The sequence below is a fragment of the Callospermophilus lateralis genome, chromosome 6, assembly GCF_048772815.1.
Source record: "Callospermophilus lateralis isolate mCalLat2 chromosome 6, mCalLat2.hap1, whole genome shotgun sequence".
In the NCBI taxonomy this organism is placed as follows: domain Eukaryota; kingdom Metazoa; phylum Chordata; class Mammalia; order Rodentia; family Sciuridae; genus Callospermophilus; species Callospermophilus lateralis.
Window position 1 is genome coordinate 116,446,762 of NC_135310.1, and position 26,732 is coordinate 116,473,493.

The 26,732-nt window shown below is 37.6% G+C and overlaps 1 protein-coding gene across 2 annotated transcripts in view; it reads right to left on the minus strand.

The window, feature by feature from the left end:
• Zfand3 (zinc finger AN1-type containing 3) overlaps window positions 1–26,732 on the minus strand; it is a 336,281-nt gene that overhangs the window by 31,400 nt on the left and 278,149 nt on the right. For both annotated transcript variants that reach the window (XM_076858780.1, XM_076858779.1), the window contains one exon: window positions 1,346–1,513. In XM_076858780.1, the coding sequence (XP_076714895.1) occupies window positions 1,346–1,513 (168 nt within the window). The remainder of the gene's footprint in view (window positions 1–1,345; window positions 1,514–26,732) is intronic.

Sequence of the window (26,732 nt, forward strand, 5' to 3'; positions counted from 1 at the left end):
GAACAAACCCAACGGCCCCCACCACATGTGCTAGGCAAGTGTTCTACCGTTAAGCTACAATCTCAGCTCCACTCCCATCTTAACCCTCTTCTTTATACTATTTAATAAACTTTTAATAACACACTGAATATCCTTTAAAAAAAGTCTCTGGATCTTTCATAATTGTTCCCTGCTCCTGCAACTGAATATATACTTAACAGAGTATGTAACAAACAGAGTAGGTGTACAAACAATTTTCATGAGAAGCTAATACACCTCCTGCCCGTGCATTTCCAAAAGGGCAGATAATTGAGAAATAGGAATAGAAAAGACTATCTTCAGAAGATAGAGAACTTCCAGGTGATACCACGTTATAATTGCTGAGTGAACTACGACCTAGTCCTCACTACCAGCAATAATACTTGTAGGCTATCTATGTATTCCAGAGGTGAAGGGGGGAATTCCAAAGTTAACTTCTTGGGATGAAATATATTCTCAGAAGCTACAACAAGGCTGGAAGTCTGCCTGATGATAGGTCTGTTCCATAGGCCAATATCAATACAATATATACATATGATAAAACTATACTTTTAAGATCAGAATATAAAAACAGGAACAAGCTAGCCTAGAATAATTCAGCTACACAATTTTAACCTCATGTCACATGATGTATGTGATTAAGAGAAGATGAAAAATTGGTCTAAGTTTTGTTCCACTGTGAGTAAATACAAAGTTTCAAAAAATGCATCCCTGTACAGCAATCCTCAGAGATGGTATTACACTGGAGAATTAATTTCGGGCTACTTCAAGGTGTTAATTTGCTGAATGAACTAAGGTTCAAAAAAATTTTTTTTCTAATCAAATCTTGATATAAAAGGAATATTGGAGGGAAAGAGGAAGTACTCGGGACTGAAGTGGAGCAAATTATATTCCATGCATGTATGACTATGCCAAAATGAGCCCCAATATTATGCGTAACTATAATGTACTAATAAAAACATTTAAAAAAGTGATATGGAAAGAGATTTTTCCATTTATCAAAAATAGTAACACACTCATTCAAATTTTATGGTACAAATCCCAGACTTCTGCTCATTAGGTTAATTTCTAAAGTCAGGAATGGGAAGGAACCAGTGTTAAGTGGTGAGGAGAAGCTGAAAGCACTGAGCAGTGAAAATGTAACTCAATATGTCTAAGAATAGTTGGAGATGCTTTTGTCTTCTTTGTATGCATGAGATGAAATGAAGGACATTTAGAAGCCAGAACCCTGCACTGATTTCTCAAGCTCTACCCCTACAGCTTGCAGAGAGGTACTTCAGCCGCTTAGGGTAATTGGTCTCTATCATGCCACTGGGGGAGATCTTACCACAGCGACACGATCCCAATTCTTGCTGTACCAGCTCCAGTTTGGTTTGGCACTGGAAGCACCGGCGTCGGCTCTTCTGTTTAGATCGGCTGGTTTCCTCAGACCGTTCAGTACTGTCCAGTAGTCGTGGCCGTTTCACTGGCGAAGCCTCATTCTCAGACTGTGAATCTGACCAAAACAACACATATTTGGGGATCAGGATTAGTGCTTGTCCTGGCAAGCACAACTGATTACTGTACTGCCAAGCATGCTTTAGATCAGACTTCTACCCCTGTCCAGGAAGAAACTGGACCTGTGTGAACAAGAGAGCCAGTTTTACTTGCCTGGTTTATACTGTACAAACCAAGACAAGCATGTACCTTTGGGGCTGACTTCTAACAAACCAGGCTTGAGTTGGAGAGGGTGGTAGGGGTGGCTCAACAAAAATCAGTTCTACGTTGCTGCTATTGTTCAAAATAGCTAAGTTTTCATGATAAGACTATTCTAGCTAGAAATGGGATCCTCTCTTTGTACCTTCTTCAATTGGAGCCCACATGGTTATTACTTGTATAAGTGGTTTCCCTCTTCTTGGGTATTTATTTGGTGGTGGTAGTACTGGGAATTGGACCCAAAAGCATTCTATTATTGAGTTACATCCCCCACCCAACCATTTTTTAAAAATTTAATTAATTTATTTATTTGGTATTGGGATTGAACCCAGGGACACTTAACCACTGAGCCACATCCCCAGCCTTATTTTATATTTTATTTAGAGAAAAGCCTCGCTAAACTGTGGAGGCTGGCGTTTAATCTGCAGTCCTTCGCCTCAGCCTTCCGAGTAGCTGGTATTACAGGGTGTGCCAGTGTGTCTTGGGTTCTAATGTATCTTTATATTCCTATACTTAGCATAATTCCATACTGAAAGTCAGTGTTTAATGGGAGATTTAATCTTTTCTAGTAAAGTTTCTTCACATTTCTATTCCTAAACATGTAAGAATCTGGCTCTAATACCAAAAATAAGTCCAATTAATATTCAGAGTAAAAAAGTACCTATTCACAAACAAGCTATCCCATGGCTTCCACTGTGGGTGGTTACAGAAGGCAGCACTTGGCACCATAACCTGGGCCTGTGTCAAAATGAAAGGTGAGAGAGGTATAGTGTATGACAATTTGTATCTTATGCAATCTCAAAAAAGTAACTAAAATACAACAAAGTTCATGTCATAGGCAAGCTGTAAATAACTCTTGATTTCAAAAGGGGGGCAGCACTTGGGGCTCTGTACTCCTACAATAGTTGCTGGTGCATACTGAGGATGCACCTCTTGCCAAGGATCCAAAGTGGTTTGGAAGGGATTCTCCTAAATGGTTTTCTTCAAAATAATCCATATCCCACTACTTCTTACCTCTCCATCACCCTACCATGGTCTAAGTCATCCTTATCTTGTCCAGCTTAAAACAACAGTGTCTTAACTGATCTCCCTGCTCATCCCTTTAAGCTCCCCAAATCTACTTCCCACATAGCAGCCAAGTGATCTTAGTTTAGAATCACAACACTTCCCTGCTCAAAACCCTCTAATAGCTCCCCTCCACAGAGTCCAAGTCCAACAAATACTTGCCATGATTCTCAAAAGGCCCTGCATGATTTACCTGTCCATCTCTCTCACCTCATCTCTTGCTGCTTTTTTCCTTTGTTCCATCTACATTTGCCTTCTGACTATTACCTACCTCTGGATCTTTACACCTTTTGTTCCCTCTGTGGAGAACATGCTTCACTCATGTGTATAGAGGATCTCATCTCCTTTAAGCCTTTGCTTTATTTCCAATAAAGATTTCCTCCGATCTTGATTATCCTGTTCCCCTTCCCTAGCACTTAATCTCCTCCCTTTTCCTGACTTATGTTCCCCCACAGCACTTATCCTTTAACATGATCTCCTAGGAGAATGGAAACTCTTGGAAAAAACAAGAAATTTCACCTACTTTGCTGTGTGCCATCCTTCCTACAACTCAACAAGCATTTCTTGAATGATTGGATCTTCTCCTAGGCAGTTCTGATCTTCTACTTAAAGGGGTTCAAGTGAAGAGTTGCAGCATGTTGGATGTATTTCAGTGAAGGCCATCAGTATACCTTTCCCCAGCCTCCTTCTGTGTGAGAAGGATGTTGTACTTCACCCAAGATCATCTGCTGGCTCTGACAGGAATAGGGTACAGTGTGCTCACAGCCCCAGCTCTACCACCTGGTGACTTGCATACAAAGGCCCTGCACCATTCTAAGCAACTGCAAACTTCATTTTTCATCTCATTTAATTCTTCCAGTCCTACATGACATTTTCCCCCAACACAAACCAACTAAATAAGGCATTTGATGAAAACAATTGAAAGCAAGTTCAGCCTATTTCCCAGCTCTGCTGAGAGAAGCTGTCCAGACCCAGTCAGTGTGGTGACTGAGGCAGTCAGACATGCCAGGCCCCTCCCATGCTTCTACAAGAGCAACAAACAACAATCTAAATGTAAATCATTACAAAGCAGCTAGACAAAAGGAATTCACCTTGTATGTGCCACATTGTTCTCGTGGGGGTAATTCTTCACAAGCCAGAAATGGCACTATTTGTATTAATAGCCTTATTTAGATATACTTATTTGGGGGAGGGGGATAACAAGATGAAAAATTCTAGAGTAAAAAACCCTCCAAACAACAAAAAGGTCAATTCTAAGACAGACCTAAATTTGAAGCATCCTTGTAAGAAATTATCCTCCAACCTGGGTGAGGATACACACAAGGAAAAGGTCGTTGAAAACTTTTCATTATAATATTATTAAAATCTGGAGGGCTATAGCATGATGCCAGCATGCCTATAACATAAGAGGACTACTCAGACCTTGAGACTCTCATTCATCCTTCTGATAGAAATGAGTGTGTGTTCAGAAATGCAAAGTTCACATTCCAAGTTCTTTCCAAGAGTCTAGCCCAAACTGTCAAATGTGCTGACTACCTGCAGAGCACCCATTCCCATTTCTAAAGGAAATCTCTGCACCAAAAAGATGACGACTTAATTTCAGGTGATAATAAAGCAGGGGTGGGGAATTAAAGAAAAGGAATAAAACCCTACACTGCTGGCAATGTTATCCAAAGCTAATGATTTTTAAAATAAGGATATGTGAAAAAAATTACTGTTTGATTCCTATGACTAGGACACAGAATTCATATTTATGTAATCATAATCACCACTGAACACTCTGCTTTGATGGAATCCCCAAGAGTTAAGAGGCCTGTCCAGTCTTAAGTTCCTACTTTATCTGATCCAACAAATTATCAACAACAATGCTAAGGGAATACATCCACATGATTTTTTGTCAAAAATTTCCTTTATCCATTCCATACTAATATAAAGAGTACTGAATTACTCTTCTGGTAGGCAATACACATGGGAAATTCCTGAAATAATGGGTCCTAAGGGAGGTTTCTGATGCTGCCTACAGTTTCTGGTTGCACTGTACTGGCTGTCCTAAAGGAACACTATTGAGCCCTAGTTGGTCCTCTGAGTCAGTTTCCTGGCATATGTTTAAGTCTACAATCAAAGGCATGTAAACAATGTCTGAGCTATGAAAAGCAGTCCTCAACAATTCTAGACCAAGACAGACAAAATGTCTAACACAATGTGTTTTTGTTTAAGAATCAGGAAACTCTTTCCAGATGTTAGGAGATCTTCAACTCTTAAGCTCTGGAATACGCCCACTTATCCTTCCCTCACTGTTGACAGGTCTATTAGACAGGAAGAAATCCTTCTGACCTCTAGTGCTCCCTAAACACAAGATGGAGGGGAATAAAGTTCCTCAAACTGTATACTACTCTCAAAATGCAGCCATCTGGGATGGTGACTGCATTATACATAACTTTTTGGTGAAGCAACCCATTCTTTTACATTTTATCACAAATCAACTTAATGTTTTAATAGAAGCCAATGAAATAAATAGTAGTCTACAGAATTATCATCATCTTATCTGCAGAAGAAACTTGCATATCTTTGGCTAATTACTTAATGAAACCTTGTGCAATGGGATGAGCTGCCTAAATAGAAGAAACAGATGTCCAGGGCAGGAATTCTAATTATATAATAATGAGCTACAAAATTTAACTATTCAATTATAAATTTTATATAAATTAGAAAGACTATCAGAATAGATCTAAACATGGTTAACATTAAAGGAACCATCTACTATCCATATCGGAATAAATTACACCTTGATTACTTACTTTTTGCTCACAAATATTATTCCTATTACCTTGAAGCATTTTCAGTTTCCTGAACAATGACAGAGAACACCTAATTAGCCTACTTGCATACTTTGAACTTGGCCAGTAAGGGTTAAATGTGGAGAGAAAGGTGAACAGAAATAACTCTTACATACAGCTTTAACTGTCAGAAGAAGCGAGTCCTTGCAAGGAGCATGCTCATTAGCAGCAGGAGGATCTGTAGTGGTAAGCTAGAAACTGTTTCCACCCCGGAGTTAAGAGTGACTTCTAATTAAGGTCCTTCATAAAAAGTCAACAAAGCATCCCCCCTACTCCTGCCACCCCTATGCTTGCTCTTGAGAACATAATCTAGTCTGGGAATACCCATGCAGAGCTGCCTCATTCCCATGCCAGGCTCATAGCCCTTGGTATTCACCAACCCCGCACCCCCTGCCTTTTTTTCTTGCCAATGTTTAATGAAATGACAAAGATACCATATCAGATCTTCTAGTTGATCGAGATCATGTGATAAAATTAGGTAGGCAAATCTTATGAAAAAGTAGTTTACCTATCAGCTTCTTTGATCCTAAGATAATCACTGCTTAATTGGTGACAGAAACGAGAACAATCATTTTTTAAATATATGAACTTTTGATGAGAGAAATTCTTCTAATTGTGCTTTCCTAGTCAATTGCAGAAAGCAGTGTTAAGACTTTCAATTTAGGAACACATTTTAACTGGAAAGCTTGACTGAAGACAACAAACACAGCTACTTCTTTTAAAATTCTGTTTTGTCTCTGACAGAAATTCACATTTGTTCCTTACTGTCACTGTTCTTGTCTTTATTACTCATGCTCTCTCCTGAAAATTTCCAAATAAATTGTGTCAAGCCTGTCAAAAGTTGAATCCCAATCTCTCCTAATCTCTTGTCACTGTGCATCTGGCAGCGTGCATACACCCTGGGCCACTAACCATGGCTGTAGCCTGCTGACATCTCAAGGAGGATCCTAGCCCTCTGTACAAGTCAATACTCAATATAAAACAGGAGAGTGGGAGAAGCAAAGAGGCAACAAAAAAGAAGAAAGTCTTCTTCTATTTCCTTCACTCACACCTTTTCTTAATTTCACGAAAGATGAATCTGTTTAATCTCAGGCTATATGACAGCTTTTGAGGTACTCAATCCGTTTTTTTAGAACCTATCACAGAATCTTGACAGATTGACATTTGTGATCCCAACAGCCTGTGCAAACATCAGTAAGAGCAATAATTAATGAACCTTCACACATCAATCCAGTCTCTCCCTTTGACCATTTAAAAGGAGCTTAAGCTCCTACAACCTCTGTCCATAAAAAGCATCACCCTCTCACTAGAAAAACTTGTGAAAGAGACGAAAAAGTCTGTCGTATACTGAGTTTTTCTTTGCATTTCTCCTCATGCTTTGCTTTCAGAGTGTATGCAGGGATTAGATTCATTCTCTCCTGGCAATTTTATTCTTTGTCTGCCACAAAAGACTTCAAAGACAGAAAAATCCCTCATTATCCATTAAAATAATTTTTCCCACTTTCCTTGACTGGGATTGCAAGGAAATTACCTTCCCTAGAATAATTGTGGAATAACAAGTCTGTTAAGAAAAGCATTACATGGATAGAGAACAAGGTTTTAGAAGTCAAATATTAAAATTTTGTATAGAATGCCATCTTCATTTGAATGGAGATGGATCTAACTTGAAATATATGTAGGGTGCTAAGTCCTAGATGATAACCATTTGTTAGTTGTTCACAACCTGCTGGGCAGTACAATTCCTTTCTTCTCATCCAACCTCATTCCCCAACCTCCAAATTATTTTTGATGGTTCTCACCATTCTTATTAGAGAGATGAGGGCACGCTCAATTCTCCCCCATAATCTCTGCCTTGGAGACTGAAAGCAGACCTTTGACTCTTCTCCCTAATGGGAATACAAGGCGGGAAGATGGAGGCCTAGTCAGTAGTTCTATTGAGAGTGCACCTGAATTTGTGGGCTCTCTGCCTTTCTCTGTAGGCTCCAAAAACTCAAGGCACCAGAAATAATCTTTGGGGTAACTAGTATCATCTGATTTAGATCTTCATGACAGCAATGCAGAAGCTCCTTCTAACAGAGCCTTTTCTGAGTGGAAGTCAGCTTGAAGAGCAGCAGAACACACAGAAGTCACGGGTCATGATGATTTATGCCCTTCAGGACACAAGAACCCCATGTGCCCTAAAGGCATATTTTAAAGGTTGGGATTAGATTTCTCACTTCCTCACAGCCCATCTTCCCTTCTGGTTCCTGTTATATAGGAATTCAAGTAGGAAAACCTGAATGGGAGCATCAGAGAGGAGTCCTTGCCTTGTTGCAAGTCTTAGCATCCTCCCAATCCTTCAATCTTTAATCATCTTTCTTTGTTTTGTTTTTGGTACTGGGAATTGAACGCATGGGTTCTACCACTGAGCTACATCCCCAGCCCTTTTTATTTTGAGACAGGGTCCACCCTAAGTTGCCTAGGCTGACTTTAAACTTGTGATCCTACTGCCTCAGCCTCCCAAGCAGTGGAATTACAGGTCTGGGCCAAGGCCCATTTTTTTATTTTGAAAAATTTCAAACATACAGAATAATAAACACCTATGTACACTCCATCCACATTCAATAATTATTAATGTTTTGCCACATTCCTTACATTCTCCCTCCGATAGTTACATATTTTTCCCTTGTGAACCATCTGAAAATAGTTGCAAACACCAAAATATTTCATTCTGGAATACATACACATGTAATTTAACAGGATCATTTCCCTAAAAGACTAAAATATCTCACTTAAGAAAATTAAGAGTAATGCTCCAACATCATCTAATAATCAAACGAATATTCAGTCCATATTCAAATTATCCCAATGTTTTCAAAGGTATATGCTATCAAGTTTCATTGTTATACTTGGCTCTTATGTCTTTACAGGTCTCTTTTAGTCTGGAACAGTATGTCTCCATCTATCCATCCACCCACCTATCCATCCAATTAAAAAAAAAAAAAAGCCCACATTTTTTGAATAGTCTTGGTTAGTTATCCTGTGGGATGTACCAAATCCTGTATTCAATATATTTATTAATAATATTGTTCAACTTTAAAGAAAGGAGATCTTTAATCATACATCAGAACTGTAAAACTTTCAGTGGGTACCCAATAAGCCCACATGCCACAACTATAGGCAGGTGAAGAAGGGCAGGTACTGTGTAATCAATCCAGTTCCTACAATATCTTGGTAGGGAGGGAAAGAATACTCTTTCTCCAACTGCCTCCACTGCATGTCTGACACATATGGGATATCAGGAAAGGTTTTTCTGTGACTTGATCTGTGGATACACTTAGGCAAGTATTAGGAGATGAGCTAACTTCTATTATTTTAACTCATGAGTTCTTTCTTTTAGTCTGATGGCATTCTCTGTAACTAAACTGATTTTAAAGGGTCATGCAAATAACTCCTCTAATTATTTTCTTTCCAATGGCCTCCTGGATTTTTTCTGATAACCCTTCTCCTCTGGCTGATTGTACACTGTTGTTAGTAGTTGCTAAAAGACATCTTTTCATTGATAAACTGCTCAACTCTTTCGAATTCTTCTGTTTCAAATCTAAGGGAAAATTTCATCAGATTAAAAAACACATCAGAAAAGCCCACATTTGCAAAAAGAATCAAAATCTCATTCAATACAATAATATTCCAAGTTTATTTGCTCTGTTTCATTTCTACAGGCCTCTAGATTAATGACCACTACATCCAGGGCCATAGAACATTTCATTAACTATTTCTTGTGTGCCTACTATGTGCCAGGCACTGAGTTTTTGAACTGGCAAGTCAAAATTGAATAAGGCAGTGTTGAAGATATAGCTCAGTGGTAACACTTGCCTAACACACCTGAGGCCCTGGGTTCCATCCCCTGAAACACACACACACACACACACACACACACCAAACAACAACAAAAAACTGAGTTAAGGCAGTGATCTCTCCCCTCAAAGAGACCAATCCAGAACACAAATATACCTACAGCACAGTATGTGCAATGTCAATGTACAAAAGGAATCCTATAAACATAAAAAATGAAAATGCTAAATTCTAGGGAGGAGAGGTAATTAAGAAGTAGAAGAGTAGAAGAGGGACAGGTCAAAAAATGTACCCTCTGAACTTAAGACCATATATATATATATATAAAATATAAATAAATAAATAAATAAATACACACACACACACACACTTATTTATTTATTTTAGTTGTTGATGGACCCTTATTTATTTATATGTGGTGCTGAGAATCGAACCCAGTGCCTCATATATGCTAGGCAAGTGCTCTACCTCTGAGCTACAACCTCAGCTCAAGACTTATAATATTATATAGGTCAACAGATGATATTTAGCTCACATTTGTCATCCCCATGATTTTTTTTCTATTAGGCCCACCATCTGTATGTAAGTATTTACTCATTCACCTTCTTCTCTTTATCCAAAAAAACAAACAAACAAACAAACAAAAAACCCACCAGTTTGATGGGTTTTCATGGAAATAAAGGTGCTAATTATCTTTCTCCTCTCTGACCTCAGCTGGTTCAATTTTCCCCCGATAAGGGTCATAGACAGCTTGTAAAATGTCAGTTTGTAAAATGGCTCAATTTTCCTCCCATATTGGTCTGTCTATTCAGACACACACATGGCTTTCACTGCCAATTTCTCTCTACAAGGAGTCTTCCCAGCTCATTTTATTTTTATTATTAAATGATTTATTTTGAGGTTCATATGTAATTATAAGAAACAATAACGATTTGACGCACCCTTCCTTCACCCAGTTTTCCAATGGTAACATCTCACAAAACTCTAGTACAATATATCACAACCAGGAAACTGATATAGATGTATCAAGATATGCAACATTTCCAACATGAGAAGGCTCCTTCAAATTGACCTTTTACAGCCATAACCACCACTTCCCTCCTTCTTTCTTGGTCCCTGGCAATCCTGTCAACCAGTGATCTTTCCTCTATTTCTATAATTTTGCCACTTCAATAATGCCATATATATGGACATATATACAGTACTATAAGTGGAATCATACCACATGTAATATTTTGTCCAAACTCAGTTTTAAGCAGGTGGATATGACAAAAGAGATTTCTTAAGCTGTAATCATTACAATAATGAATGCTAACACAAAGCATTACTCTGTGCCCATACTTCATAAATACTTTTAGATATATTAACTAATTTAGTTAATAGAGGTATTAGTACCTGCATTCCACAAATGAGAAAACTGCACAGGTTAAGAGAACTAACCAAGGTCACATAGCTAGTAAGTAGAACAGTTGGAATTTGAATCTAAGGCCCTGAACTAGATACCTCACTATTAATCATTATGCTATCGCATCTCCAATGATTGTTAAACTTAAAAGATTCTACCTGACTATTATGACCAAGTATTGGAATGAAAACAAGCTCTTCTCTGTGTTCCAAAAAGAATCTTCTCGTGCAAATATGATCACCAGTTTCGCTGGGATACATCTCGGTTGAATAACTCCACTTGTCCCCTGTTTTTAGAACACAATTTATATGACACTTGTCATATCACTTTCTTCTCACTCCTGCTAACTCTAAGGAGGAGTTCTATAGATTGTAGTTTTTAATTTACATAAAATTAGTTTTATTCTTGATATTAATTTCTGATATGCTAACTTTGTGCTGTCTGCCATACATTGAGTTTAATCTTGGATTTCAATATTCTCATACTATGGAAAAATAATTCATCTACAATTTTTTTACTGATTATTCACAGGATGATGCAACAAAGTACATACCCCCCACCACCACCATCACCACACAACAGCATAAAAAAAGCCAGATACCTCCATTTGAAATTTTCTTCTAATAAGCAGAAAAAGAAAAACATGTATTCACAGTTTTAAATGGGTCCAACAGGCAGAAGACAAAGCTTCCTCTTCCTAACCATCCTGAGAGCCTCCTACGGCTCATATACCAGTTCATATACCAGTTAGGAGCTTATAAATCACTCCTGGGTTCATCTGAAAAATTGTAGTCACCATCCTGTTTGTAAAGTGCCACTTCTACTGCACTATTTACTGAAAGGACATCACCAAAAGCTAAATTCCAAGAAGTGGCTGGTCAGCAGAACCTGTCAGTCCAGCAGTAAATACAGTAGTGTTTCTTAGTAGCTGATACTTGGCCTAGGCACCACTTCCTTGTTTTAGCTTCTCCATTAGCAACACCTGTCCTGCCTGGATTAAATATTACTTTTCCCCATAGGTTTTTCAGTTCTCAATGAAACTGACAAATAACCCTCAACGGATAATCTTTTCTAACATGCTTGGGTATTTTAGAGTTCAACAACAGAATAATACATTGATTTTTTTTAAAAAAATACTACTATTATAGTATCAGTAGTATCAGTATAAAATAAGGGAACACTATTCAAGGTAAGACAAATCAGAATGAAAATCAAGATTAAGAAACCTATGTCTAAATCTCCTGATTTCTGTTCTTTGGCTACAAATCATTCAGAACCATGGGTGTTCAAAGACTCTTACAGTGATAAGTCTAGTCTTAAACTTTTATTTTACTATCTTTCCTAATATTATCAGAAAAGGAATATCAGTTATGATTTACTTTTCATCTCTTCAAGCAAAGAAAACATTTAAAAGATCATAAAGTATCTATATATTCAGATTTATTTTCAAATAATTGTGTATAAGATGGGCAATACTATTTTCATTTAGAAGTTAAACTTCGTAAAAATACAGAATGCCTTCTTCCTATTCTGTAGTTTCCTGAAGCCTAGGTTTTCACATTATGCCTTATCAAATTACAAAACTATTTTGAGCAGTTGGGTAGTACCTGTGACTGTCTGCTTCCTCCTACTGTTAACTTATATTTGATGAGGCTTGGAGGGAAGAGATATGCCAGAAGTCTTCAAATAATATTATACACCAATACCTTGATTTTTCAAAGCACTGATGAACTTGTCCAGGGAAGGGTTAATCTGATCTGGCTCCAGGTCCTTTTTACCAGAAGACTGAAAATAGGCGTCCTTTATAGAGAAACCCTGACTATAGGAGTAGAGTGGGGAAATGGATAGAGATGAATGAGATACCCTGTATGTACATAACATTACAAAATACAATCTTCATGTTTATCTAAAAAGAATAAAGAGGGGGGGGGAGATGAATGAGACACTAATTCAAGTAATTTTTCTGAATTACTGTTAAAAACAGAGACAAAAAGTCAAATCATGCAAATAATCTCACTCCTATGAAGCTTAACTACCATCCCAGTGGATATTTTTAATCTTCCAATTATTCTGCCTGTTTTATAATGCAAGATTCTAGAGTAAGGGCAGAATCAGCTATGTTTAATACTCTGCTTATGTTCAACAATAAAATAATAATATTAATAAAGGAGGAGGAGGGTAAAGACAAAGATCTCTGTAACAGAACAAGTTTCTAATGATGGTAATCTTGCCATAAGAGATTATCATCCTCTGGGATATATGCTCCAGGTTTAATGTAAGGGGAAAATGTTTGAATGTTTGTATTTTGCTGTTTTTAAAAAATCAGCTATTAAAATGCATAACTGTGTAGATGTTAAAATATCTGATTTGTTTTTTTAAACTATTTTTTTTTTCAAATTTAGCATCAGTTTAATTCAGCTCCTCTTTCTACCCATCACTTATAGTTTCTTCTACCCGAAATCTAGCCTCGGAGCAAATTCTTAAGTAACTTATACTATGCTTCATTTTAAATCCCCTGATATAAAGCTAAATGGACCTAAATTTAGGTATATTCTAGAATGCCCAGAGGAAGGCCTTTTATTACCCTGAATGAATGCCGCAGGTGTTCCTTCCTCAGGACTATCTGTGTTGAGTTAGTACAACCAAGAGTTAGTACTAGCAAGTTTAGGATGGCTGAAGAAAGCTGCCTTAAAGTTTATAAAGGAAGAAGAAATAACCCCATTTGTAAAATGAGCTACTGGAAAATCAGAGGCAAGGAATTCTGAATAAAAATTATTATCATGAAAATTGTGTTTAATGAGAAACAAGTACCTAAACATTTTAACCTCAATTCAACTGATTCTACTCAACTCTGATGAGAACTGCTATTTATCAAATAGCAATTCAGATTATGAACAGCCATACTAAAAATAAACTATATATCACATTAATGTTAAATTCCCAATTTCGATAATATTGGGAATTATTATCATATAGAATAATTTATTGATTTTTAAGAATTACTCACTGAAGTTTTTAGTATAAAAGAATATTGGGTCTGCAACTTACTCAAATGGTTAGGCATGTGACAAATACACAGAGATAAAAGCCAATGTGGTAAATGTTAACACTGGAGAAGCTGGGTGAGTGATACCTAAAAATTTTATACAGTACTCCTGTGACTTTTCTGTAAGCCTGAAATTGTATTTTTTAAAAAAGCACAATCGTATTCCAGAGTAGCCACACTTAGAAGTGACTGGCGAGAGTGCCTACTGATTCTTTTCCACAAGTGTGGCACTGCTGAAGTCTGCTGGAGGAGCACATGAAAAATGGCTGCAGTAGACAGTCAGCAGTAAAGTCAAAGCTCAGGCTTCTTTGTACCTGCAGTAAAGCCAGCACTGACCTATAATATACTTTAATGACTAGTCACAGACTTTACATGTCACTCTGTTACAATCTATAATTTTTTAACTTTTTATAGAAACAAAGCAGCAGCAGCTAGAACATCTTTTCAAGTAAATATGTACTTTGGCCCACTTCAAGGTAAAAACCTCAAAGATTGTCTGCTATAGTCTCTATCTCTTGCTAAAGGAACAAAAAAATGGACAAAATCTAATTTTCTTACACACACACACACACACACACACACACACACTTAAAAGTTTTCAAAGGGCAGATAAATGTGGGAAATGCATATAATATAACTAACTCCCCCATCCATTGCCCTAATAGAGATGTAGTTTATTTAAATTTCTGAGTTGTGATTCTGCTATTTGGGAATGGATTTCTAAAATTCTGTGGGTGGATACTGCTAATGAAACAGAGAATTCAGAACAGCGGGGGAGCATAGGCCAAATAAGCTTTTATAGCAGAGTGTGTGTGTGCACCAAAAATAATTATACATATATAGTGGGAGGCTGCTTAACTGAGCCCACAGAGGCACTTGGCTGTTCAGATAACTAATCACAATATGAAGTCCCCCATGACAAAGATGCCTCCAAGGTTAAACTGTCTGATTTTTAATCATAAACAAGTGAATTTATTGGCTAAAGTATCTCCTCATGTTGTTGGCTTAGATGTAAGCGCCAGTCTTTTTTAACCAAGATTTTAACCACACACACACACACACACACAAACAAACAAACCCAAAACCAAAAACAAACTGATAATGCTTTGTGGCCTCTAAGTTGTGATGTACCCCAGCGGGGGGGAAAAAAAGGAATACTTAATTACAGTTTAAAAAACAAAAACAATACAGAACTCAGAGAAGAGCTCAGGAAATAAGAGTTTTATTATTTTTTTTTGGTGTGTGTTTGTGTGTGTGTGTGTGTGTTTTAAGAAAGCAAGCTTGTGAAATCGCTATAAAGATTACTTTCCACCAATGAATACAATTAAAATTTAACTTTTAAAACACGACTTAGAAAAAAGGCAAAACAAAACAAAAAACGTTTGATTTTCCCAGTTCTAATTCCCAATTTTCTTAAGAAAGGACAAAATACTTTCTGAATTTTTTTTTTTGACATTCATAGCCATGACCTGTTCAAACACAGGCTGCCAAATGCCTTTCTTCTTTTCAAGACTTCACTACGGGCTGAGGTTGTGGCTCAGTGGTAGAGCGCTTGCCTAGCATGTGTGAGGCACTGGGTTCGATCCTCAGCACCACATAAAAATAAAGATATTGTCTCTATCTATAACTAAAAATAATTTTAAAAAAGACTTCACCAACCTCCTCCTTTCCAAGTGTGCATTCTCCAGTCTGACTAGCCTACAGTCCTTATGACCAGCTTCTGATTCCATCTCTTTTTTCCAATCACAATGTCTGTGTAAGTTCTTCCTTACTTTCCTCTATACTCCTTTTGTTTCAGGTATCTTTTGTCTATATTCTCTATTGAACATTTACCAGGCATCTTTTTATGTGCTTTTAAATGTATTATCTCCTAACTTTAAATATTCATTCTATTTTACAGAGAAGAAAACCGAGTCTGTGGAGAGGTCCAACAAGTCTTCCAGTTATATGACTGGCAAACAGGGGCACTGGCATGTGAGCCCATGCAGTCTGCATGTAGAGCCCATAGTCTCAACCAACACTCGCTACACTTCCTTCTCTGGGGACAGGGACTTTAACTTGGGTACATTCTTGCCCCCCCTAGTTCCTAAGAATCACAGCATTCCACTGAGTCTACCCTCTCCTCTTCTGCCAATGATTACATAAGAAACCATAGTCCTGATTTTGTCCCAGATAACTTTTAGTTCAAGAAAGCAGACTAAACATTTTCCCCCAATTCCTCCATAGACCTAACTGAAATAAAAGCACAAAACAACATGAAAAACGAACAGAATTTTTCTGTTTAACTCAATCAATAAACAAAAGATTTCAACAAAGTTCTAGAAGCTGATATCTGGATTGAAGTGGGTTTATGGTGAAACCTGGGGCAGCTGCAGGCCACTATGTGCAAGGAAAATCTTAAGAGGCCTCAGAAGCAGCTGGAATGGGGAGAAGCAGAATGTTCAATAGGGCAGACAGCAGGGGGATCCACTCAAAGTACATCTATAGAACAACTGTACTAGTTTGCATCTCCCATCCTTGACAGCCAGCCCCCTCTGCCTGGTAAAAATCTTGACATCTCTTCTCTAAAGGAATGGTGTTTGTCTAAGCAAAGCTACATCTGCCGTCCCTTCAAAGTCAGATTCTCCTTCTAAATTTGAAAGCCTGACAGTAGGTTCTCAACTTGCTTATAACTAATGCTGTGAGTTAATGCCTCTACCCCACTGTCCCACACAGAAACTCTAGTTAAAATCAAAAACAAAAACAAAACAAAACACTCAAGAAAGAGAATTGGTTGAAAACATTCCTACCCTTCCAGGCACAACACTGCAAGTCATAGAGCTGCATTTCCAAACACACGGCCCAACACCACTGCCTGACCCCACACGACCGGACACCCCATCTCTGAAAGCAGCTGCCTCCATCTTGGGGCAACTCCCAGCTCGGGATACCAGCTGGGGCCTAGAAGCAATATCAAGGTAACTATAGTCCCCAACTCCTCCTTCTCCCACAGCCACTAACCCAGCATAGTGCTTGTAGGCAGTCCATAGCTCACAAAGCCTGGTCCTGAACTGCCCAATACAAAACAGCTCTTGGCAACAGATGCATAGCCCCCAGAGCGCAGTCCACGAGACCTCCCAAGAGAGAGGTTCCTGATTGGGAAGTAGAAACAGGGGAGGTGAGTGAGATACATTTTTGAGACTAAATAAGAGACCAGGAATTTTGAGGCCTATGGGCGATATAAGGAGATAAGACCAGGCACCCACATCACAGGAGCAGGCCCCAAACGAGATCCTTGGGTGCAGTCTTCCATAGGGACCGACAAGTGCTATACGCCACACCTCCAGGAGCTCCACTCCCAAGACTATAACCCTCTTACCCTAATAGCCTTCACCATCCTGAGGGTCGAGACACCAGCAAACAACAGACAACCCCATCTATGAGAAGATGAGAAGAGAAGCAGGAAAGATACTGATTGCCAACAAAACCAATTCTTTTCTCTCTTTTTTTCCCTTTTCTCTCTCTCTCTTCTCCTGCCCTCACACTCCCAACATTTGGGAAACCAAGTACCTTTCATGGATTAGGCTACTGAGGACTGGGATATCTGAATAGTAAATTACAGTTGTGTTGTATATTCTTTTATCTCCTTTGTTTACATTTTTTATTTTTCTTAGTTTTTACGTTTGTTTGCTTTTTGTACTCTCTATTGTCTTCTCACTTACTTGTCTTCTCAAAATCACTTTCTCTCTTTCCTCCTGTTACTAGCCAACTTCTTTAGATTCCTCATTCACTCTTCCTAAGATCTAATAAATTCTATATCCTCACCTCCTACCTCCTTAAAATCTTATTCTATACCCCACCCCTTGTTCTCTCTTTGTCCACATTAAGAAACTGTAGACTCTTTTGCAAATCTACTGATTATATTATACTTAATAACTGAACTCACCATTTCTGTATATTGTGACTAAACCATAAACATCTTAATGGAAGCTATTTGGCTTAAGGCTGCATGTTATTTGTATTGGGATCTGTTAATATTAATCTGCCCATTAAAAGAGAGGTACTGGAACCCTGCAGGGATACTATAAGCCTATAGGGTAAAAATTTGTAACATCTCAGGATCCTCAGTGCTAGAAGGGAAAACACACAAACAACATGAAAAAACAAGGGAAGAAAGTGCCACCCCCCCCAAATCAAGATACTACCTTTTAGAATCCGTGGCCAGCAGAACAGAAGAAATGAAAAAGTTCAGGATGTACATAATTAAAATGTTCTGTGAATTAAAGGATGATATAAGAGAGCAAATACAGGCAGCAAAAGAACCTAAGCAAATAAGAAAGCAAAAGATGACTTCAATAAGGAGACAGAGGTCCTGAAAAAAAAAAAAAAACCAAACAGAAAACCCTGAAATGAAAGAAACAATAAACCAAATTAAAAACACAATAGAAAGTGTTACCAACAGATTAGATGACAGAACCTCAGACATTCTCTTGAAAAGAATGTTGACCACACAGTGAAGATGGTAAAAAACCATGAGCAAAACATTCAAGAATTATGGGATAACATAAAAATACCAAATTTAAGAATTACTGAGAAACAGGAAGGCATAGAGTTACAAATCAAAGGAATAAACAATCTATTCAATGAAATACTATCAGAAAAATTTCCAAATATGAATAATGAATTGGAGAATCAACTACAAAAGGCTTACAGGACATCAAATGTACAAAATCACGACAGATTACACCAAGGCACATTATAATGAAAATGCCTAGCATACAGAATATAAGGAGAAAATTTTTAAAGAGAAGAAATCAGATAGAGGGAAACCAGTAGTATCTCTGCAGATTTCTCAATGCAGACCCTGAAAGCTAGAAGATCCTGGATAACATATAACAAGCTCTGAAAGAAAATGGACGCCAACTAAGAATCTTATATCCAGCAAAATTAAGCTTCAGATTTGATGACAAAATAAAAGCCCTCCAGGATAAACAAAAAGGTAAAAAAAGTTTACAACTAGAAAGCCTGCACTACCAAACATTCTCAGCAAAATATTCCATGAGGAGGAAATGAAAAGCAACAATGAAAATAAGCAAAAGGAGGTATTACACTAAAGAAAAACCCAATCAAAGAGAAACCAAGTTAAATACCAAAAATAAACAAAAATGACCAGGACTACAAATCAGGTCTCAATAATAACCCTGAATGTTAATGATCTAAACTCATCAATCAAAAGACATACACTGGCAGACTGGATTTAAAAAAAAAAAAGACCCAACAATATGCTGCCTCCAAGAGACCCATCTCATAGGAAAAGATATCAACAGACCTGAAGGTGAAAGGTTGGGTAAAAACATACCACTCACATGGACTATGGAAACAAGCAGGGATTTCCATCCTGATATCAAATAAAGTAGACTTCAAACCAAAGTTAATCAAAAGGGATGAAGAAGGACATTTCATACTGCTCCAGGGAACCACACATCAACAAGACATAACAACTTTAAATATATATGCTCCAAACAATGGAGAATCTGCATTGATCAACTCCTTCTCAAGTTCAAGAGTCAAGTACACTCAAATACAATGATTCTGGATGACTTTAACACACCTCTTTCATCACTGGATAAATCTTCCAAACAAAGAAACTATCGAACTCAATAATACAACCAACGACTTAGACTTAATAGATATATATAGAATATTTCATCCATCAACCAGTGAATACACTTTCTTCTCAGTAGAACATGGATCCTTCTCTAAAACAGACCATATATTATGCCACAAAGCAACTCTTAGCAAACAAAAAAGTAGATATACTACCCTGCATTATATCAGATCATAATGGAATGAAATTAGAAATCAATGATAAAATAAAAAATAGAAGCTACTCCAACACCTGGAAAATAAATAATATGCTACTGAATGAATAATAAATAGCAGAAGACATCAGAGAGGATATTAAAAAATTCTTAGAGATAATTGAGAACACTGATATAACATATCAAAATCTCTGGGAAACTATGAAGGCAGTACTAAGAGGAAAGTTCACAGCTTGGAGTTCATTCCTTAAAAGAAGAAAAAAATCAACAAATAAATGACCTAACATTACATCTCAAAGTCCTAGAAAAAGAAGAACAAATCAACACCAAAAGCAGAAGACAGGAAATAATTAATTCAGAGCTGAAATCAACGAAACAGAAACAATTGAGCAAATTGGCAAAACAAAAAGTTGGTTCCTTGAAAAAATAAAAAGGATGTTTAGAAGATGGTGGCGAATAGAGTACGTCACCCCCTTGTACCGCGTCCCTGCGCAGGTGAATAGCAAGTTAGAACGGCCAGAAGCTATCTTGTTAGGAATTTCCAGCAAAATTGGGGTGCACTGTAACCTAGAGGAAGGATTTCCAACACCCGAGGATCAATTACTGCGGCTCAATCGCGAGTGAACTGTGCGCCTGGAGATTTAGGCTGATTGATCATTGGCCAGCCCTGCAGCCGGAGCCTGTGGCGCAGAGAAACTGTGTGCCAGCAATGCAGAGAAATGGTACTACAGATTCTGTGGGGTCCTGCCAACTGTGCGCTCACAGTGCTCCAGGCTGAGTTCTGGGTTTGAGAAGGGGGAGAAAAACAGTCCAGATCTGCCCTCCACACTGGACAACCCACCGAGGAAGCCAGCGGCCACCATCCTGGAGAGCTGATGTCACCTTCGCCAATTTCCAAGAGATCCAACCTCTTTGCAGCAAGTTCAGAGATAGAACAGGTGTGTGACATTTAGCCCTTCTCCCATACATTGGGGAAATCGCATAAAATCTCTCCCCGGCTTTCCGGGGGTGTGATTATTAGAATGAGCGTGAATAGAGGCATGGGAAAAGGTAAAGGCACTTGACCTCCAACTCCCCCATCCCAGGCAAAAACGAAACCTGTCTCGCCAGCTCTCGAAGGAGTGGCTATCAGAGGGAATCAAAACAATAGGGGGCCGGTTCCCAATAGCCGGGCTCCACATCCAGGAAACTGCAGGCCCAGAGTGTAGCTTGAACTGCGGAGAGGTATCACACTGGGGAAGGCCTGTCTGGCAGGAGAAGCGAGGAGACTAGAGACCAGAAATAATCTTGGTCCAGAAGGCACAGCACCACCTACTGGAAGCGAAGAAAACAGAAGCCTAACAGTGCCTTTTTTTTTTTAATTGTAATTTTTATTTTACTGTATTTTATTATTTTTTTAATCATTTCTTCTTTTCCTTTTCTATTTTTTTCTCTTTCTTCTCTCCGTCTCTCTTTCTTGGTTTACTTCCTTACCTTTTCCCTATCTTTCCTCCCAAGCATGACCACTACGATTATGTGTAATTTACTAAATGCAAATAGATGAATACTACCAGACGATCTATAGTCCGCCTAAGCCCTTAACTACCCCCAAGTACTCCTGTCTATTCTCTTGTTAATATCCGCCTGCATTTGAGCAACCCCCCCAAAGAAGCTAAGATATACAAATTGCCTGACCTTAACATAAAATCCTAAGTTCAAACCTCAATTCTCTATATGCCATGAAAATCTGTAGGCCTTTAATGAAACTAATGAATTTATCTTAAATTACAATTAAATCCAACATTTCTAAACATTGTCTCCCAACACAAAGGAGAGATCTTGGAGCTATACAAAACCAAAACAAATTTATAGGAGAAAACAGAAACACAGCAGTCAAACAGAGTTGGAAAGTAACGTGAGCAACATAAAAAAACAAGGGAAAAAAAGGATTACAAACAATGCAGGACAACTTAAATTTACAGGAGAACCTAGAGGCATCAGAAAAATGGACAGAGAAAGAACTCAAGGCATACCTGACTCAGATGAAATGGAATCTTAAAGAAGCCATTAGACAGCAAGTCCAAACAATGAAAGAATACTTTGAAAATGAATTACATAAGCAGATTCAAATAGCAAAAAATGAACTCTACCAGGAGATAGAGATTTTTAAAAAAATCAAACAGTAATCCTAGAAATGCAGGAAACCATAAACCAAATCAAAAACTCAAATGAGAATATTAAAAATAGACTAGATCAAATAGAAGTCAGAACATCAGATAATGAAGACAAAGTTTATCAACTCAAAAAGACTATAGCCAATGCAGAAAGGCTGGTAAGAAACACGAACAAAACATCCAAGAAATATGGGATGTCATAAAAAAAACAAACTTAAAGAGTCATTGGGATAGAAGAAGGTATAGAGGTCCAAACCAAAAAAATGAGCAACCCATTGAATGAAATAATCTTAGAAAACTTTCCAGAAATGAAAGACGGAACGGACTGCCAAATTCTGGAAGCCTACAGGACCCCAAACATACAAAACCATAAAAGACCAACTCCAAGACACATTATTATGAAGATATCCAACATACAGAACAAGGAGAGAATATTAAAAGCTTCAAGAGAAAGGAGGCAGATTACATTCAGGGGTAAACCAATTAGGTTAACAGCTGATTTTTCATCACAGATGTTGAAAATGAGAAGATCCTGGAACAACGTATTTCAAACGCTGAAAAATAATGGATTCTAACCAAGAATATTGTATCCAGCAAAATTAAGCTTCAGGATTGACAATGAAATTAAAATATTTCACGATAAACCAAAGTTAGAAGAATTCGCAGCCAGAAAACCAGCACTGCAAAGCATTTTGAGCAAAACACTACAAGAAGAGGAAACGAAAAACAGCACCCAAAACTAACAGTGGGAGGTAACTCAGTAAAGGGGGGGGAAATAACCAAAGAGGAAAAACAAGCCAAATTAATTAAATAAATAAATAAATAAAATAAACAGGACTGGAAGTACAAACCATATATCAATAGTAACCCTAAACGTTAATGGCTTAAACTCACCAATCAAGCGACATAGGCTAGTAACTTGGATTAAAAAACAGACCCAACAATATACTGCCTTCAGAAGACTCATCTGATAGGAAAAGACATATACAGGCTGAAGGTGAAAGGTTGGGGAAAATCATACCACTCATATGATCCTCGGAAGCAAGCAGGAGTGGCCATACTCATATCGAATAAAATCAACTTCAAACCAAAGTTAATCAAAAGGGATAAAAAGAAGGACACTATATACTGTTAAAAGGAAACACTCAACAACAAGAAATAACAATTATCAATATGTATGCACCAAATAATGGTGTTGCAATGTTCATAAAACAAACTCTCCTCAAGTTCAAGAATCAAATAGACCACAACACAATAATTACGGGTGACTTCAACACACCGCTCTCAAGATTGGACAGATCCTCCAAACAAAAGCTGAATAAAGAAACTATAGAACTCAATAACACAATCAATAACCTAGACTTAACTGACATATATAGAATATATCAACCATCATCAAGTGGGTATACGTTCTTCTCAGTAGCACATGGATTCTTCTCAAAGATAGACCATATATTATGCCATAGGGCAACTCTTAGTAAATATAAAGGTGTGGAGATAATACCATGCATCTTATCTGATCATAATGGAATGAAACTGGAAATCATTGATAAAAGAAGGAAGGAAAAATCCTGCATAACCTGGAAAATGAACAATATGTTACTGAATGATCAATGGATTACAGAAGACATAAAGGAGGAAATAAAAAAATTCTCAGAGATAAATGAAAATACAGACACAACAAATCAGAATCTATGGGACACAATGAAAGCAATTTTAAGAGGGAAATTCATCGCCTGGAGTTCATTCCTCAAAAAAAGAAAAAACCAACAAAAAAATGAGCTCACACTTCATCTCAAAACCCTAGAAAAGGAAGAGCAAAACAACAGCAAAGGTAGCAGAAGGCAAGAAATAATTAAAATTAGAGTGGAAATCAACGAAATTATAACAAAGGAAACCATGGAAAATATTGACAAAACTAAAAGTTGGTTCTTCGAAAAAATAAATAAGATTGACAGACCCTTAGCCATGCTAACGAAGAGGAGAGAGAACTCAAATTACTAACATACGGGATGAAAAAGGCAACATCACAACAGACACTACAGAAATACAGAAGATATTTAGAAATTATTTTGAAACCCTATATTCCAATAAAATAGAAGATAGTGAAGATATCGATAAATTTCTTAAGTCATACGATTTGCCCAGATGGAGTCAGGAAGAAACACACAATTTAAACAGACCAATAACAAAGGAGGAAATACAAGAAGCCATCAAAACACTTCCAACCAAGAAAAGCCCGGGACCAGATGGGTATACTGCGGAGTTTTACAAAACCTTTAAAGAAGAGTAATTTTCAAGTAATCTCAAGAAATAGAAAAAGAAGGAGCTCTTCCAAATTCATTCTATGAGGCGAACATCACCCTGATCCCAAAACCAGACAAAGACACTTCAAAGAAAGAAAACTACAGACCAATATCTCTGATGAACCTAGATGCAAAAATCCTCAATAAAATTCTGGCGAATCGGATACAAAAACATATCAAAAAAATTGTACCCCATGATCAAGTAGGATTCATCCCTGAGATGCAAGGATGGTTCAATATACGGAAATCAATAAATGTTATTCACCACATCAATAGACTTAACGATAAGAACAATATGAACATCTCGATAGACGCAGAAAAAGCATTCGACAAAGTACAGCATCCCTTTATGTTCAAAACACTAGAAAAACTAGGGATAACAGGAACTTACCTCAACATTGTAAAAGCTATCTTTGCTAAGCCTCAGGCTAGTATCATTCTAAATGGAGAAAAACTGAAGGCATTCCCTCTAAAATCTGGAACAAGACAGGGATGCCCTCTATCACCACTTCTATTCAATATAGTTCTTGAAATACTGGCCAGAGCAATTAGACAGACAAAAGAAATTAAAGGCATTAAGATAGGAAAAGAAGAACTTAAATTATCACTATTTGCGGATAATACGATCTTATACCTAGAAGACCCAAAAGGGTCTACAAAGAAACTACTAGAGCTAATAAATGAATTCAGCAAAGTGGCAGGATATAAAATCAACATGCATAAATCAAAGGCATTCCTGTATATCAGCAACAAATCTTCTGAACTGGAAATGAGGAAAACTACCCCATTCATAATATCCTCAAAAAAAAAAAAAAAAAAACTTGGGAATCAACCTAACAAAAGAGGTGAAAGATTTATACAATGAAAACTACAGAACCCTAAAGAGAGAAATAGAAGAAGATCTTAGAAGATGGAAAAATATACCCTGTTCATGGATAGGCAGAACTAACATCATCAAAATGGCGATATTACCAAAAGTTCTCTATAGATTCAATGCAATACCAATCAAAAATCCCAACGGCATTTCTTGTAGATAAAGCAATCATGAAATTCATATGGAAAAATAAAAGACCCAGAATAGCAAAAGCAATTCTAAGCAGGAATAAGGAGGTATAAGGAGATACCAGATTTCAAACTGTACTACAGAGCAATAGTAACAAAAACAGCATGGTACTGGTACCAAAACAGGCGGGTGGACCAATGGTACAGAATAGAGGACACAGAAACCAATCCACAAAGTTACAACTATCTTATATTTGATAAAGGGGCTAAAAGCATGAAATGGAGGAAGGATAGCATCTTCAACTAATGGTGCTGGGAAAACTGGAAATCCATATGCAACAAAATGAAACTGAATCCTTTTCTCTCACCATGCACAAAAGTTAACTCAAAATGGATCAAGGAGCTTGATATCAAATCTGAGACTCTGAGTCTGATAGAAGAAAAAGTTGGTTCCGATCTACATATTGTGGGGTCGGGCTCCAAATTCCTTAATAGGACACCCATAGCACAAGAGTTAAAAACAAGAATCAACAAATGGGACTTACTCAAACTAAAAAGTTTTTTCTCAGCAAGAGAAACAATAAGAGAGGTAAATAGGGAGCCTACATCCTGGGAACAAATCTTTACTCCTCACACTTCAGATAGAGCCCTAATATCCAGAGTATACAAAGAACTCAAAAAATTAAACAATAAGAAAACAAATATCCCAATCAACAAATGGGCCAAGGACCTGAACAGACACTTCTCAGAGGAGGACATACAATCAATCAACAAGTACATGAAAAAATGCTCACCATCTCTAGCAGTCAGAGAAATGCAAATCAAAACCACCCTAAGATACCATCTCACTCCAGTAAGATTGGCAGCCATTATGAAGTCAAACAACAACAAGTGCTGGTGAGGATGTGGGGAAAAGGGTACACTTGTACATTGCTGGTGGGACTGCAAATTGGTGCGGCCAGTTTGGAAAGCAGTATGGAGATTCCTGGGAAAGCTGGGAATGGAACCACCATTTGACCCAGCTATTGCCCTTCTCGGACTATTCCCTGAAGACCTTAAAAGAGCGTACTATAGGGATACTGCTACATCGATGTTCATAGCAGCCCAATTCACAATAGCTAGACTGTGGAACCAACCTAGATGCCCATCAATAGATGAATGGATTAAAAAATGTGGCATTTATACACAATGGAGTATTACTCAGCACTAAAAAATGACAAAATCATGGCATTTGCAGGGAAATGGATAGCATTAGAGCAGATTATGCTAAATGAAGCTAGCCAATCCCTAAAAAACAAATGCCAAATGTCTTCTTTGATATAAGGAGAGCAACTAAAAACGGAGCAGGGAGGAAGAGCATGAGAAAAAGATTAACATTAAACAGGGACAAGAGGTGGGAGGGAAAGAGAGAGAGAAGGGAAATTGCATGGAAATGGAAGGAGACCCTCATTGTTATACAAAATTACATATAAGAGGATGTGAGGGGAAAGGGAAAAAAAACAAAACAAGGGAGAGAAATGAATTACAGTAGATGGGGTAGAGAGAGAAGATGGGAGGGGAGGGGAGGGGG